Below are 16,191 nucleotides of genomic sequence, written 5' to 3'. Positions count from 1 at the left end.
TGTCAGTGTGTATCAGTGTGTGTGTCAGAGTGTGTATCAGTGTGTGTGTCAGTGTGTGTATCAGTGTGTGTGTCAGTGTGTGTATCAGTGTGTGTCAGTGTGTGTGTCAGTGTGTGTGTCAGTGTATATCAGTGTGTGTCAGTGTGTGTGTCAGTGCAGTTACCCCGTGTGTCCAGCGGTGGCAGCAGCGTGCAGGGCGCCGCGCCCCCTCAGGTCTCTGCGGTTGACATTGGCTCCGTTCTGCAGCAGGAACTCGCAGGCCAGCAGTGACCCCTGCAGGCGGCAGACAGAATCGCAGCGTCACAGTCGGAAAGTTCGGATCGGATGGACAGAAAAACGTCGGAACGTCGCTCACTCCGACCGCCGCTCCGATCAGTGCCGTCCGCCCCTCCTCCTCGGCGACGCCGCCGTTGACCTGCGCCCCTTCTGCCAGAGCCGTCGCCATGGAAACGAGGTCTCCAGCCACGGAGGCCTGGTAGAGTCGGAGCCCCGCCCCTTTTTGAGGCGACGCAGCAGAATCACAGGGAAACATTAGCGATGTTTTCACTTCCGTTATCTCAGGTTAAATATCGTCCAAAACCGGAAAACAAACGTTTTATTATTTTCAAACAAAGACAGAAATATATTGAATTATACATTTATTTGACAACTGCACTACGGCTGAGATAAACGTTTAGTTTTGCTAAAGGATTTAAACTCTGGCAGCCCAGCAAGACGCCACTCAGAGCACAAAGCATAGTTAGACTGGATAGATCCGTCCTCACTGACCAGCTGAGTCCGAGGTTTTTTGTCTGACATGTTGTCGACTAAAGCAGGAAAGTCTCTAAGTGGTAACCGTGGTAACCGTGACCCGGTAGGCCAGGCCGTCGGTCCACTGAGGCTTCATGTAGATATCTGCCGATCACCAAAACTCAGGGAATAGATAAATCGGAGCATCTCCACAGATGTTAATATCGGATCGGTTTCTCTCTAGTAACCGTGGGAACCAAACGTCTCCGGATGGGACGGATACTTCAGGGTCAGTGGGACGTACCGGCTCCGCCTGCAGGGCGGCGCTGGACGAACCTCTTCTCCACGTATTTGTCCCGGATCCACGCCTCCCGCTCCGACCTGCGGCACAGAGCAGCGGCTCGGATCAGAACCGGCAGAAACGGCACCGACCCTGCAGCAGAACCGGCTCACCTGGGGCTGTCGGGTCGGGGCTTGACCCGGCCTTCCTCAGAACACCTGGCCTCGTAGATGGCGTTCACCACGTCGTTCCCCAGAACGCACAGCAGCTGCAAAACAGGAAGTTTCTCTGTGTGGGCGGCTTACGGCTCCAGCGAAAACGGTTTCACCGTAACAACGTCGCTCTGCGCCGTCAGGACGGCCGAGTTCAGCACCCAGACAATTCTCTGGGGATTTTCTCTGAGGATTGTCGCCGTTGGCAGCTTTCCGTACCTTCAGCTGCTCCGCCTCCCAGGAGTCCAGGGTCAGGGACCGCACCTTGGACAGGTGGACGCCCAGGCTCCTGGGACACAGAGACACAGACACTCAGAGCCGCCAAAAGAACCCGGCTCCGTCAGAACCCAGCGCTCCGGCTCACCTGTGGATCCCGGAGCACTCGATGCACACGGTGGCTCCCAGGTTGACGGCGGCCCAGCGCGGCTCCGGCTCTCCGCAGTCGCAGCACCGCTGGTTCCCGGGGCCCCCGAGGGCCACGCTCAGCACCGCCGGCCTCTTGGGGGGCGTGGCCGGCAGGGGGGCGGGGTCTCCGGCGCCAGGTAGGGAGAGGCGGGCGTCGCCACGCTCCCGGTACGCCAGGTCGATGCTGCCCTGCAGCGCGGTGAGCCACGCCTGCTGCAGCGGCTCCGAGTCGGCCTGCAGGGCGCAGCACCTGGCGCACACACACACACACACACACACACACCGTGAGCGGCGCCCGCAGCACCGCGCTGCGGCAGCAGGCGCAGGCGCAGGCGGCCTCTTACTTCTGGACGGACAGCAGCTCGAAGCAGAAGCGGCGGTCCAGATGCTCGGCCGGCTTCACGGCGCACAGCCGGAGGTCCTCAAACAGGACGGCAGCATCATCCTGAGGGGACACATGTGACATCATCAGTGACATCACAAACAACAGTCGCCATGACTCTGAAACATTCTTCCTGTTTCCATGGTAACATCCAGTTAGTCCAGTTTAAAAGGGATTCATTCAGAAACATTCATTCATTACATTCAGAAACAAAGAAGTTTAAAGTGTTTTACATCATTAAAACTCAAACATTTAATTCTGTCAAATGTCATCAATTCACAGAACAAATACACCTCAAATATGTTGATCAATAATCCATATATTATAAATCAAAGCCAACTCTAACCAGGTGGGTTTCTAGCCTTGATTTAAAGGGACAGTACTCCATGTTTTCCAACCACTCAGAGACATTTTATAGCATAATCTACTATGTTACCTTCAGTTCTTATAAAAAATCTGTATACATCAAATATAACCTAAAATAAATTTACTTCCTGATTTAATGCCTTGAAAGTGGGCCACTGTCTCTTTAAGAAGCTCCTGCTCTTTCTGAAGCTCCGCCTCCAGGAAGTCGTCCCAACATGGCTCCTCCATTAACCCTTTAATGTTTTTACCAGCTGCTGGCTGAGTGAGGGAGGAGCTGCGCCTCGAAGGCGGGGCTACGTCCACCCAGGTGTTTTGCACAGCTGAATGGTTGCCATGGAGATTAATGGCTGACTCTGTAAAGCTCTAAATGTGTCTGTGAAGGTTCCTCAGGTTTCTGCTCTGACTCTGGACGTAGAACCGCCTCCGGTTCCGAATGAAACTCCAGAACCCAGATCCCATCAGAACCCAAACCTGGATGTGTCAGAGAACAGACTCACCACGGAGCCGCCGCTCGCTGCCTTAACGCGCCGTCTTCCTGGAACAGCAGCGGGTCACATGACCCACAGAGAGCCGCCGGATTGGCTGAACGGTTTCACAGAATCTCCTGATTTAGCTGAACATTTATGATTGGAGGATCTAAACTCTGGATTTGAAACAAGCGGATTCTGGATTTCTGGAGGTGAGTGAATCAGCAGCAGCAGTTTACGGATCAGAACATTTTCCAGGAATCATGAGGGGATCAGATTTTCAGTTTGATCAGCTTCATTCGGTCAAAGTTTCTGAATCATAAATAATGTAAAGGAAATGAAACTGAGGACGACTTTAGAAAGGAACCAGCAGAAGATCTGCTGCAGGTGAGCGATTCCTGGGAGGATCTTACCTTGTGGGACTTCCTGTAGATCAGCTGATTGTCTGTGATGGAGAACCAGCACCTGAAGCAGAGAAACATCCAGACGGCCTCAGCAACTGCTGCACAAATTTACCTTCAGACTAAATGTTTAGTTAGTTTAGCTTGAAAACTAAAAGCTAAATAAAGACTTTACAGAAATACATATTTATGCCTAATGCATTCAGGCTTTGACAGCAAATATTTAGCTAAATATTTAGAGTTTTAAACTAAATAACATGATGAAAATATGACGGTGGAAGATGAAGCCCCGTGTTTCCTCTTATGAAATGACTGGTGTTAATTTTGACTTTCCAAACGGCGCCCCCCGTCTCCGCACCTCTTCCAGGTCTTGGATTTCCTCCTGGAGCGTTTGAACAGGTAACCCTGGATGATGTCGCCGCTGTCGGGACCCGAGCTGACCATCGGCTCGCCCGAAGCGTCCTGAGGAAACATCGGCAGCGTCACTTCCTGCTGACCTTCACATCTTAAAAGTACACGAGCAAAAACACGGAGGAGCTGTGGGAACGCAGCGCCGGATGCAGAGATCTCGTTTTGTGGTGCTAAAATATGTTTTCCTCATTAAACCGCAGATGGAAAACACAAAAACATTTAAAAAAAAAAAAGAAAATATGAATTATTCGGGTTTCCATGTATTTGGCCAATTAGAGTGATGTCATCAGATGTTGATGCTACACATGGCTGTTACAAACAGGAAGTAGCAGTTGCTAACAGGACAAAGCGAATGCTAACAGGAAGTAGTGGATGCTAACTAGCACGGAGCGGAGAGAGCCGTCCCTTCGCAGCTGGAGGTTTCTGAGTTTGGTGCCTCTGGTAAGGCGCAGACCCACCAGTGGATGGGAACGTTCGCTGCGTCAGGAAAATGAGGAAGTTATTTTGAATATTGCCTTTCCATGAACCTTTTCTGAAGCAAATTAAAAAAAGAAGTTGATGGAAACACGACACCTGAAGAAAACGATGAGGAAAGAAAGTTTAACATTTTGTTACTCGCCACTCTGAGGCAGCAGAAGGAAGAAATACCGCCATCTGCTGGTGGGAGTCATTTCGGTTCAGTTTTCCTGCCTCAGTTTAATCATCAGGATTCAGTGAGATGTTGGGATCTGCAGCTGTGTCTGATGCCGGACCGGACCGGACCGGACCCAGACGGGAGGCGGCTCCTTACCCGCTGCTGGACCAGCAGGTGTCGGTTCTCCAGCTCCTTCCTCTTGGCGGAGCAGGCGGCAGAAAGCTGAGACAGCTGAGGAACAAACAGCAGGTCAGATCATCCAACAGGGGTCACCAGAGAGGTCAGAGGTCATTACCTGAGCTCCCATGGTCTTCATGCTGGGCTCCAGGTCTCTGAGCAGGTCGAAGCCTTGGTGGAAGAAGGTGAACTGGGCGTGGACGAAGGAGAACACCTGAGAAACCGGATCGTTAACGCAGCTCACAAAAACAACGAAACGAATCGTTTTTTATCCAAAACGTTGCAGAAACGACTCACAGAGTTCAAGACGTCGATGTTCTGTTGGGTTCTAAAGGTGTTGAGCTGGAAGAGAATCAGAACCAGAGTTTAGAGAACCTAATGTCGGCCCGGTTGCCCGCTCCAGTCCGGGTCGCACCTGCAAGCAGTAATCCAGGGCGAAGTGTTGGTAGCACTTCCGGGTGGCGAGCAGCAGGTGGCTCGCCCGCTCCGCGTCGGCCGCCTTGTGGCGCGACACCTGGGCGTTCTTCGCCGCCGCCGTCTCCAGATCCTCTCCGATCCGAACGAACTCCTTCCTGGTGTCGGCTAGCTGCGGCCGGAACCTGGGAGGAACAAACAGCAGGACCGGATCAGGATCCGATGATGACTGAATCAGGATCAGCTTGGAACCGGATCAGGACTGGGTGGTCATAAGATCTGGGCTGGATCAAGACTGGAACAGGATCCTGGTGGATGAGGAGCGACTCACTGTGAGCAGAGGCTTGAGAGCTGCTGGATGATGGCTCTCTGCATCTGGTCCAGCAGCATCTGAGGAGCAGAGGTCAGAGGTCAGTCAGTCAGTTCCAGCTGCCAGAGAAGAAGACAACAGGAGGACTCACGGTGTGGAAGCTCAGCATCTCCTGCAGACCCTGCTGGAACTGGCTCAGGCAGCTCTGTGTAGCAGGAAACAGGAAGTCACACACAGGAAACAGGAAGTCACACACAGGAAACAGGAAACCATCCCAACTAATCAGACGAGCGGCGATGGCGCAGCAACGTCTCACCATGATCACCGACTCCTTCTTCTGATACAACAGGAGCTCAGCCAGGCCGCTCAGGAACAGCTGATTGGCTGCGTTGTACGCCTGACCAGCCGCCACCATCTTCCCGCACAGCTTCATCACCTGATTGGTCAGAGACAGCGAGCAGAGAGACTGTCCATCCAGCAGCAGGTGAAGGTTTAATGTTGGAAAAGTTCAGGTCAGGTGATCAGAATGAGGAAAAACCAGAGCTTACCTTATCCAGATGAGTCTCCAGCAGGGAAACATCTGCCTCAAACTGATCCAGAGTCAGCCTGAAGAAGTAAAACACACCATCACCATGGTAACCTGGAATCACTTTCCAGGAGGTTTCTTCAGCTTATAGTCGGTATGATCATTAACAGCTGAATTAATCTTATTTATTCATAACCTCTGAATAAAAACGGAATTTACCTGAACTCGGGTGAGTCCTTGATGCATTCCTCAAAGTCTAAAAGGGATTCCATGACGTCACGCAGGACCCCTGGTAACGTCACCGAGTTTTAATGAAGTTCGTTCAACATCCTAACCGTTAGTTAGCAGTTAGCCTGTTAGCTCCGTTGCAGAATCCGCTAACTTCCGGTGATTCGTGTCTTTAAAATGACACCCTGTGGACACAAACCTGCACGAAGCCTTCGAGAGAGCCCGGTCCGATCCGCATACCGGCTCGGTTCGGATAAAACTGAATATATGTGGTGTTCCTGTTGTTTTATTCCCCTGACAGCTGTGTCCGTTTTACTGTCAGATAATAACCCGGTTTAGTTGGCGTCGGTTCAACAGGAGAGACGCCCAGTGGCGGGGAGTGGAACTGCAGTCACCGAGCGTCAATAACACGGAGAAAATAAACATTTAACATGTTTAAATGTTACTGAAGTTCATAATGTAATTCAGAAATGCTTCTAGATATTTGATTTACCTTGTAAATAACATATAGATCTATATAATTTCAAAAATATTTTCATAATCTTGACTGATTCATTGAAATTTTAATTTGGGAAAAAGAAAATCACTAAGTATTTAATCATTATAGAAGCCTTAAAAGTCTTTGAATTTATAATTTTACATCTAATTTTCCTTCCACATTTTATTTTATTCAAATTTTCAAAATGCAGTAACACAACTAAGAACCTAAACTCGTTCAATAACAAACAAATTTCTTTTTTCATTTTCAAAGCTCCAGAATATATGAAAACAAATATCTATATATATACATTTATAAGCTCTGCTTTATAAACGTCTGCTTTTTTCCTGAACACATCATCTGAGTCAATCACAGAAAATCTAAAGGACAAAAGATAAAGAAAAAGATTTTATTTGCAAACGAACGAGACATGCAGAGTGAAGCCGGCAGGATGCTGCTGCTGCTGCTGCTGCTGATGATGATGAAGATGATGGTGGTTCTGAGCGCGCTCAGTGGCAGACGGAAACCAGGATGACTGTGACGTTGTCGGCGCAGCCTCGCCTCACCGCCTCGCTGGCCAGCTGCTGACACGCCGCCTCGAAGCGCAGCTCCTCCTCCGTCAGCTCGTCCTTCTGCTCCACGCTCGCCTCCTGCAGGAAGACACAGCAGCTCTGTGACCTCACTTCCTGTCAGACCAGAACCGTATCCAGGCAGATTTACAGCTTCGACACGGACATCACACCTGGAGGACGCCGAGAACAAACTTGACGGCTTCGTCGGCTGAAAACACTTTGAACAAACCGTCACAGGCCAGAAGGATGAACCTGCAGAAAAACACGTCTATTAATGTTGGAGGAGATTAAGCTGTTTATATTTATACGGATTTGTTAATTTCATCAAAGTCAGGCGAAAATGTTAGTGTGAACAAATGTGCATCTGGGAGGAAATTCTCCCAGTTCCACCAGACCAAGACCTGCAGCTTGTTCCTGTCCTAAAGGAGTTTCAGGCGTGGCGCCATCTTGTCGTGGTCATTCAGTGCGTGGGCCTTTTGGGGGCTCCGGTGGGAATGACAGTGATGGAGAACAGTGGTCCCCAACCCCTGGTCCGTGGACCGGTACCGGTCCGTGGACCAATTGGCACCGGGCCACGTAATAAATAGTGAAATATTTCCGTTTTATGTATTATTTGAGTCTGGAGGATCTTTTATTTTGAAAATCCTTTAACTGGATTCTCTCGGTTACTTGCGCGCCAACATTGAGGCCACAAGCAGCAAAATGAGTCAAAAACAGATCAGATGTCTTTGGAAAGTTTCTCTGCAAAGAGGAAAAGGCCCAGAGAAGAGACAGGAGGATGGATTTATCCCGGACCGGTAGGTGAGTCCCACATTACAAGCCGCTYTGCGTAACATGYGGCGACCGRCTGCTAATGAGGCAATGAAGCTTCAAGCTGCTTCACCACGTAGAGACCAAGCAGGCTGTGGATATAAGCAACACTTCAGGTGTTATTGTCTCTCATCACTCCCAGATGGACCGTCTGGTTGCAGAGAAACAAGCTCAGGGCTCCGTTAGTCATTATCGTGAGTTAAAGTTTTCACAAAAGTAAAATGTATCTGTATCTTATTTTGAAGGGATGTATAAACGTTACCATAGCGACCAGAGTCAGAGCGTTTGGGTCGAGAGGAGATGAGTAGAGCTTGTGAGTCTTAAGTCTGGTTTAGACGGAAAGATTTCAGAATGTCGGCCGATTCTCCAAACCTCTGTGACCACAGAGCTGATAAAGTCCAACAGGTTCGATCGGTTCGTGTCTCCAAGGCAGGAGCAACACGAACCGATTCCAGTCACGAACATCCCGATTCCAGAGGATAATCCAGTAAAACCCCCAACATAGCAGGAATTTAGAATAACCAAACACGGATGACGATGTAGAAGCAATAGTGATAGTTTGTGGAGTCATTTTAAGAGATAAAAGATGAAACAAAAAGAAAAGGAGGTGGATAAAAGACGGCGGGAGCAGCCGCTCTATTTGCTGCTCTATGATTTGGAGGTGACTGTTTTTTCATAGTTAACATTTTTAACTTAATAAACATAATAATGACCTTTAGATTTAATAATAAACATTTCCACATATCATCTCTGATATCCACCGGACTCTCAGTTGCTCGATATGTCAGCTGTTTGGGATTCCCCTCTGTTCTGACGTAACCGCGCTTTCTGATTGGCTACCGTCACATTCAGCAGGTCGTTCTCGTTCCATGTCAGGAAAACCCCACAGGCTGCGATAAAAGGGCCAAGAAAACCCAAATAGGGCATATTCAGGATTTAGCGGGAACACCAAACCCACCCCGCCCCCCCGGAGCGGGGGGGCGGGGGGGCAAAATTTTCCAAGTCTTCACTGTAATAAAAAGGTTGGGGGCCACTGATGTAGAAAACATCACTTTGAGGTTCCTTCAGGCCCAGAAGATCTAAAACATCTGCTGGTTTAAGCTGTGTGGGAACAGCAGGGCCTGTGGAATAAACTGCTGTCTGTGTGTTATGCCAGCATTGATGCCACGCTTACAGTCACTCTTATGATCAGAAGACGAATGAAGGGATATCATTTTCTTTACATGTCAGTAGAAGAACATGTGTTCAAAATATTTTATTTATATTTAAATATTTTACTGACTTCAGGTTTGTGACAGACATTTACCTCCAGCATCAGGCAGGAAGTAACGAGGTCTGGTCATGTGACCTTTCACACTACGTACATGAAACTGATATTGCCCAGACTAGACACACTATTGTTTTATTTTAAAACTTCAATTAGCCAAAAGTCTAAACCATTCTTTTAGAGCTTCTAGAAGTTAGAAAAAATGTCTGGCAACAATTGTTGCCGGTTTGATTAAACGTGGACCAGCTTAAACTCTGCCTGGTTTCTCTTTAAACAGATTCCCACCTCATTTCCCTTTTCCTCTGTGTAGAAACTAGAATATAATCCAGAATAATCTAGAGTAGCGCCTCCTGGTGGCAGCATGGTGGAGCTGCTCTGCTCTGGTTTCTTCTTTCTGACTTTTGTTCATCATTTCCTGGCTGAATATTTGCCGGTTTGCACAACTATTCTTTCTTTTCATGGATGCTGAGCAGCTGAAAGGATTTCTGAGTTCGAGTAACCATGGCAACAACTGGAAGCAGCTGCTTAGCGTCTCAAACAATCCCTGAACTTTGACCCTGAAGTAGACGGATGCAGAGAGAGAAGGAAGAAGTTCAGACCGTTGTTATTCAGCGGATCATCCTGACCTCACGACCTCCGACCCGAACAGGCGGTCGGTGTTTTGGAGCAGGGAGCGAGTGCGGCTGCGTTCTTGCCTGTCATTGGCTGTGAGCTGGCACCTCCTCACGTCGGGCGTAGAAATCACGCCGCAGCGTTTGTACTGACCGTCTCCGATGGACCGGGACACTTCCAGGACGCCGAGGACGCGGCCGTCCCTGTGGAGACGGACAGACAGACGGCGCTTTACGGACGGGTCTCTGGATCCTCATCCTTCCGTTTCAAATCCTTGTTTTGGTTTCAAATAATGTTTATAATACAATTCATTTTATTTCACTTTCTCAGTTTATTTTTTTCAATATAATTTTTATCAGCTTCTAATTATTTTTCAGTTTTAATTGACTTCTTCACAATTTTTAGGCTCCAATTTTTTATAATTCTATTTATTTTTGTTTTTTCCGTTTATCAGTTTAAAATAATTTCTTATTTCATTTTTTTTCCTGTTTCAAATCCATGTCTTTTATGTCAAAACGTTGTCTTAGTTTGAAACGATAATATTTTTGACAAACCATTCGGCCCTAATGTAGCTCCGTAGGACTCAGTTCTGTGGGGGATTTGGGCCGACAGGGTTGGAGAAAATGCCCGTATGCGGCGTGTTTATTGGTTTTAACACCGATACAAAGCTGTGAGCTGATTTCCATATTTAATGTTACTGTTACAGGTATTAATATTTCCTTCTTGACGCTGTAAAATTGTTCCCATGGCTGCCTTCACCTCTATGCTTCAGGTAAACCTCCCACAATCCTTTGCTGCGTGCGGGCTGACCTGACGGTGCCTCCGGCCCTCTGGATCCTCATGCGCTCCTCGTAGATGGTCGGGTTGTGTTCCTTGCTGAGTGCCAGAGTGACCGACTTCCTCTGGCTGTCTGCGGCCGCCTCCGTCCGACACAGCACCGCCTGCAGACACACAGCAGCTGCTGCTCAGCGGGGCCCCCTGCAGGAACCCCGGGGCGCTGCGCCGAGCCCAGCTCACCCTGCTGTCCCCCAGGTTGGCGGCGTACACCGTGTCGTCCACCACCAGGACGCAGGTGGCCGTGGAGCCGTCCTTCCAGGCCGGCTTCCTGCTCACAGAAACAAGATGGCGTCTCAGCACGCGTCCCCTGGCGCTCCTTCAGCTCCGAGCGTTTTGAGGTCTTACTGGCTGGAGGCTTTCTTCAGGAAGTCCTCGTCTGTCTGCCGGAACGTTTCCAGGAGACACTTCTTCAGCAGCTTGTCCAGATTCTCAGCGTCTCCTGGAAAAGAGACGCCATCAAGAAGCGTTCATCAGAAGATCCCGCCTGGACAGGAAGTGAGACTCACCTGAGGGGAACTTCTTGGCCAGGTTCAGGTGAAGGTTTTCAGCTGCGAACCGAGACGCTCGAGCGCCGCCGTGACCATCAAACACGGCGAAATACGAAACGCGAGAGCTGCAGAGACAGAGACCAATTCTGTCCTCCTGAACCAGAGCAGGACAGGAAACAGGAAGTCAGGGAGACAGGAAGTTGAGGCGGTCTTACACGTGTCCCGGCAGCGAGGACAGACAGCTGCTCATGTCGGGCATCAGCACATGGGCGTCCTGCATCTCGTCGCGCTCGCCGCGCCGCGCGGCCGCGTAGCCTCTGAGCCGGGGCAGACCTGCGGCGGACAGACAGACGGAGTGGGTCGGCTGCTGCTTCGCCTCGGCTACTCAGCGGCTGACAGCTTCAAGAGAGCAAAGGAAGAAAACAAACATTGTGGTGGAACAGCTGAAAACCTTCTCTACAAACTTTCTTGATCTCGTCCTCCTCTTCCTCTTCCTCTTCGTCGTCTCGCCTCCGTTTGAACCTTCTGTCCTCTTCATCCTGAGCTGGAGGAGCAACTGGAGACCAAGAAGACATTTAAAGACAGGAAGGTCATTCAGATCACCAAGCTAACATTATCATAGCATTAGCTGGCTGAATTTAGCTTATTTTAGCTTTAGCATTAGCTGCTATACAGCTGAATATTGTCTTCACAGAAAAATGTTGATCTCAATATTTTTTTTCTTTTTCAAACATTTTCTTTTACGCTTCAAAATTGTTTTTCAATTCATTTTTGTCTGTTTCAAAATCTCATTACAATTTTCCACCAGATTCAATTTTTTTTTTTTATTTCTAAATGTTTTAAGTTTCAAGTCATTTTTAGGTTTAATTTTTTTTATACATTTCTTTCAGTATTAAATCTTTGTTTTCAATCTCAATTTTTTTTTTTTGCTTGAAATCTTTAAAATAGATTTTCAATCTTTTTTTCTGTTTCACAAAAAAATAGTGGATATTTCTTAAATTCAAATCTTTAATTTTTTCTCAGTTTCAAAGTTTATTTCTTTAAATCAAACTTCATGGTCCCAGTTTAGCTTCACTGGGTTTTAGTGTTGCACTGATACGAAAACTTTAGTTGACATCGATATCCAAATATTGATATTATTGCTTTGGCCGATATTAATTATATTTCCCTATATAATTAAAATAATGTGATGCTTACGGACCTCCGGTTGGTCACATGACCAAACAGACCAACTCCCTCCAGAAACACAAGCAGCAACATGATGGAAATAAACATCTGCCCAGCTTTACTTATCGGACCGATATCGATATATCGGCCTCACTAACCAATTTATTTTCAGCGATTTATCTGATTTTCTGAAGCTAAACTCATGTTAACACTTCGGTTCTGCAGAACCATCACTGGCTTTGGTTTGGACTCAGTTCGGTTCCAGATCCAGTTCATGTCAGCAGTAATCATTAGATTTCTGCAGCAGAACCAGATGTGTTAATTGGTTCTGGTTCTGAGTCCACTGCAGATGTTTTCTTTTAGCAGATGCATCAATGAGAAGCTGGTTCTAGCTGCTAAACCCGGACTGGTTCTGGGACCAAACCGCGCCTCATCTCAGCTGCTGCCGGTACCGGTCGCTATGGACTCACCGGACGTCTGTGTCGGTTCTGGCAGGTCGTCGAACAGGTCCATTCCTCTCCTGGAATAGCCCAACAGCTAACAGGCTAGGCTAACTAACCTTCAGTTCGGTTCCGCTGTGTGTGTGTGTGTGTTCTGACACGGTCCACAAAAAGGTCGACTCCAAACCCCGTTTATTTTTTAAACCGGTTCCGACGGTCCAGTAGTGAACACACCGTGCGCTGTGTCCCTCTTTACCGCAGAAAGTCAGGCTGCGGACCAAATTCAACGGTTAGCATAAAGCTAGCTGAAGCTAATACAGGTTCCGGTCATTTCATTCAAAATAAAAGGTCGTTGAATTCTTGAAGTTATTTCAAAATAAAAGCTTCCAATCTATAATAGGTTTTTTCACACTGAACACAAACCTTCCAAGTAGATTTTTTTCCAGAATAAAAGCTTACATTTACAACTTTATAAATGTCTTTCAAAAATAAAGTAAGTAGTCTAAAGTTTCACAATAAAATATTAAATGTTCCTTTGAGTTTTTTACAAAATAAAAGTTAGTATTTTTACAATTACTATAATTTCTTTCAAAAATTAGGAAAAAAAATCTTTACAAACTAATATTTACACACATTTTAAAGTAGTTTTTAAATGTGAAAAGCTAACTTTTAATCAAACAAATAACAATAAAACATTCCATATGTACAGCGATTTCTTTCAAAAATAAAAGTCATAAAAGGGAAACATGACTGCTTCCTTTATTACTCTGCAAATAAATACTGACATATTTTATCGTAGCATAAAAATGCTAACAATTCAAAGTTCAAAATAAAAGCATGTAATTTGAGTAAAAAACTTTTTGTAATTCAAATTAAACATATTTGTTTCTTTCAGAATAAAATTCCACAAGATAATTTTAGTATCTTTCAAAATAAAAGACATACATAAATAACACTGAATATTACAGACTAAATGATGTTACACATGGAAACCATTTTCTATATTATTTTTATAGTGGTGACATTAATCTCTCCCTGCTGCCGCTCTTGGGGAAATATACGATGTCAAACTTGTCAACTTGTTTTCTGTAAAGTTAGTGTCTACTTTCAAATCATTAAAATAAAATGGCACAATTAACTACTCTGCATTTCTAGATCTAAATTATTTATTTCTAGGTTTCCACTCCTTTAAAGTTAGAATCAACAGCCATAACACCAGCATGATATAAGCTGGTGATGCTAACGGTGTTAGCTATGCACCGTTAACATCACCAGCATGATATAAGCTGGTGATGCTAACGGTGCATAGCTAACACCGTTAGCATCACCAGCATGATATAAGCTGGTGATGCTAACGGTGCTAGCTATGCACCGTTAGCATTGCTGGTGCTGACATGTTGGTATGGGGGACCCCGAAAAGGCTTGGTCCGGCCCTGGTCCCTTGTTCAGTTTCCTTCGGCCCTGGAGCTGTGACCCGTCTGTGGAGACGTTCCCACCGCAGCAGTGACCCTGAACGCATCACCCGGAGGTGAACGAGGCCGGGGTCCGCTCTCTGCGCAGTCTGCGGGCTCTCATCATGCGGCTGGGGCTCCTGTGTCTGTGGACCGGCTGGATGCTCCGGAGCGCCGCGTCGCAGCCTCCTCAGCCGGAGGACGGAGGCGTGCGACCCGGCGGACAGCTGCAGACCGAACCGGAGGGAGTCCGGACCGGGCTCCGGAGCCAGAGCACCGGCGATCCGGCAGGTGGAGCCCGGAGGAGAGCAGCTCTGAGCGGGTGAGCAGCAGGAGGAACACCGCGGACCGGAACTTCACCGAAACTCACTAAAATAAAAGTTATGCTGGTGTTAATGTTAGTCTTTAACTTTTCTTCATGTCTTTAAATATAAGACACCATCTGATTGATAGCAAATTATTCTCTGAACTCCTTTAATCTTTTTTATTTTTCAATATTTTCAATTAATCATTTTAATTTCTGAGCTGATTATCAGTGATTTTTTGCGGTTTTTTTGTTAAATGTTTGTGTCTTACGCACAGGAGATGAATTATTTATCATGTTTAGTGTTTATGGAGTTATAGATGTTTCCTGTATCCATAAAACGTGACGTGAATTATACACTTCAGTAAAAACTGAAGAGTTTTTACTGCTGTTTTGTATCAACTCACAGCTGAAGAGTGCGGATGGCTCACGCGTTTGTTTTGCAGCTGTTTTGCTGCAGCTTAATGATCACATCTGTTTCATCCTGAATACTTTCTGCCTTCAGCTTCTTTGAGAAACATCAGGAATGTGTTGAAACTCTGTTTCTGCTGAGCGACAGTCCAGTGACGGGTTCAGAGTCAACACCAGACCAGCGAGTTTTAAACCCTGTCAGCTGACGGAGCAGGCGGCCATTTAAACTTTGTGCTTCATCTTTTTAACACATTTCATGAAGTCTGAGCCTCCAAACCTCCACGGCAGGAGACCAGTTCACAGCGATCCGATGCATGTGGCGACAGTGGAGAGGAAAACTTAACACGTAGGAACCTTCAGCAGAACCGGGTTCAGAATCAGAACCGGGTTCAGAATCAGAACCGGGTTCAGAATCAGAACCAGGTTCAGAACCAGCGGCCATCTGAAGCTTTGAGAAAACGGAGCAGAGACGGAAACAGAAAGAAGTGAAACGTAAACAGCCGCAGAGGGAGAGCAGTCCGGTGATGGCAGCATCATAACCAGTCAGAGCAGCTGTAGAGAAAAACAAAAGAAAAACACATCATTCTGCTTTTCAGTCAGTTCTCACTACTGCGGCTTTGCTTCCTGGAAAAGGCTCAACGAGCAGATCTATTCATCTGCTGGTGTTTATTTTGAAACTGAGTTCAGCTCTGAACGCTCCAGGCAGCAGAAACTGATCAGACTGACGGCCCAGAGGGTGAAAGCTGCTTCCTCTGCTCTGCACACAGGCTGAGCTTCAAACATCTCCTCCTTTTGTGTTGAGAGAACCGAGCAGCTGATGCTGCAGCTCCCAGCATTCCTCCTCCACCGGGCGACTCCACTGCTCTGTGAGCCGCAGAAACAGACTCCAGGCAGGCGGCCCGACTCGTCTCAGGCAGTTAGCGACTTCAGACACTCGGTTCATTCATGAGCAGAAAACACCTTCCAGGCCCGTCATCCGCAACAGAACCAGCAGAACCGGAGAGCTGGTTCCCACCGCGACCTTGGAGCCTGAAGGTGAAACTGTCTGTGGCTCGGCGGTCACTGGGTCCAGTTTGGGTCCAGTCAGCGGGCCTCCTCCGCTTCAATGGGACCAGTTCGCCGTGAGTAATGACTAAATCCTCTGCGGAGGCCGGATCCAAACTCACTGCTGCCTGAACCCGAAACAACAACATTCAGGGACTGAACCGAAACCAGAACCTCTGAGCCAGAACCAGCAGAACCCGGACACAACGGGAGAGGATCTGAAGAACAACACCGGACAGACGGAGGGATGGATGATGGATAAATGGATGGATGGATGATGAATGGATGATAGATGGATGATGGATGGATGGATGATGGATGGATGATGGATGGATGGAGGGTTGGATAAACAGATGGATGGATGGATG

At 47.4% G+C, this 16,191-nt stretch overlaps 3 protein-coding genes across 8 annotated transcripts in view; 1 reads left to right on the top strand and 2 right to left on the bottom strand.

The window, feature by feature from the left end:
- Positions 1–6,421, bottom strand: part of LOC103460059 (arf-GAP with coiled-coil, ANK repeat and PH domain-containing protein 2) — a 14,844-nt gene extending 8,423 nt beyond the window's left edge. Inside the window, exons 1-19 of one of the 3 annotated variants that reach the window (XM_008402044.2) lie at positions 6,142–6,417; positions 5,934–6,003; positions 5,737–5,794; positions 5,505–5,624; positions 5,340–5,393; positions 5,210–5,268; positions 4,880–5,063; positions 4,762–4,806; positions 4,583–4,678; positions 4,444–4,518; positions 3,601–3,704; positions 3,255–3,306; positions 1,971–2,071; positions 1,586–1,876; positions 1,441–1,510; positions 1,183–1,277; positions 1,034–1,110; positions 356–495; positions 164–273 (exon numbers count right to left, since the gene is read on the bottom strand). In XM_008402044.2, the coding sequence (XP_008400266.1) occupies positions 164–273; positions 356–495; positions 1,034–1,110; positions 1,183–1,277; positions 1,441–1,510; positions 1,586–1,876; positions 1,971–2,071; positions 3,255–3,306; positions 3,601–3,704; positions 4,444–4,518; positions 4,583–4,678; positions 4,762–4,806; positions 4,880–5,063; positions 5,210–5,268; positions 5,340–5,393; positions 5,505–5,624; positions 5,737–5,794; positions 5,934–5,986 (1,784 nt within the window). In that variant the 5' untranslated portion in view covers positions 5,987–6,003; positions 6,142–6,417. Of the gene's footprint in view, positions 1–163; positions 274–355; positions 496–1,033; positions 1,111–1,182; positions 1,278–1,440; positions 1,511–1,585; positions 1,877–1,970; positions 2,072–3,254; positions 3,307–3,600; positions 3,705–4,443; positions 4,519–4,582; positions 4,679–4,761; positions 4,807–4,879; positions 5,064–5,209; positions 5,269–5,339; positions 5,394–5,504; positions 5,625–5,736; positions 5,795–5,933 lie in introns of all 3 variants that reach the window. The other 2 variants (XM_017303080.1, XM_008402043.2) reach the window with 2 other exon arrangements.
- Positions 6,422–6,815: 394 nt separating this feature from the next.
- Positions 6,816–13,084, bottom strand: ilkap (integrin-linked kinase-associated serine/threonine phosphatase). Of its 3 annotated transcripts, XM_008402040.2 has the most exons (10): positions 12,644–13,084; positions 11,458–11,562; positions 11,222–11,339; positions 11,025–11,131; positions 10,864–10,957; positions 10,699–10,786; positions 10,492–10,622; positions 9,765–9,884; positions 7,163–7,244; positions 6,816–7,070 (listed from the first exon to the last, which is right to left on the bottom strand). In XM_008402040.2, exons 1-10 carry the CDS (start codon positions 12,684–12,686, stop codon positions 6,930–6,932), a joined length of 1,029 nt encoding a protein of 342 aa, XP_008400262.1. In that variant the 5' UTR covers positions 12,687–13,084; the 3' UTR covers positions 6,816–6,929. The 3 variants fall into 3 exon arrangements, with proteins under 3 accessions (XP_008400262.1, XP_008400264.1, XP_008400263.1); XM_008402042.1 differs by lacking the exon at positions 12,644–13,084 and having other exon boundaries at positions 11,471–11,561; XM_008402041.2 differs by lacking the exon at positions 12,644–13,084 and having other exon boundaries at positions 11,435–11,547.
- Positions 13,085–13,944: 860 nt separating this feature from the next.
- Positions 13,945–16,191, top strand: part of ltbp4 (latent transforming growth factor beta binding protein 4) — a 45,233-nt gene continuing 42,986 nt past the window's right edge. For both annotated transcript variants that reach the window (XM_017303077.1, XM_017303076.1), the window contains exon 1: positions 13,945–14,386. In XM_017303077.1, the coding sequence (XP_017158566.1) occupies positions 14,190–14,386 (197 nt within the window). In that variant the 5' untranslated portion in view covers positions 13,945–14,189. The remainder of the gene's footprint in view (positions 14,387–16,191) is intronic.

The sequence above is a fragment of the Poecilia reticulata genome, unplaced genomic scaffold, assembly GCF_000633615.1.
Source record: "Poecilia reticulata strain Guanapo unplaced genomic scaffold, Guppy_female_1.0+MT scaffold_159, whole genome shotgun sequence".
NCBI lineage: Eukaryota > Metazoa > Chordata > Actinopteri > Cyprinodontiformes > Poeciliidae > Poecilia > Poecilia reticulata.
This window is presented reverse-complemented; position numbering and strand designations above follow the sequence as displayed.

Coding starts and splice junctions, on each gene's coding strand:
- ilkap (XM_008402040.2), bottom strand. CDS start 12,686: ATGGACCTGTTCGACGACCTGCCAGAACCGACACAGACGTCCG. Junction 10,623..10,698: donor CCAACCTGGGGGACAGCAGG/GTGAGCTGGGCT, acceptor GTGTGTCTGCAG/GCGGTGCTGTGTCGGACGGA. Junction 7,245..9,764: donor CAGCTCACAGCCAATGACAG/GCAAGAACGCAG, acceptor GTTTTTCTGCAG/GTTCATCCTTCTGGCCTGTG.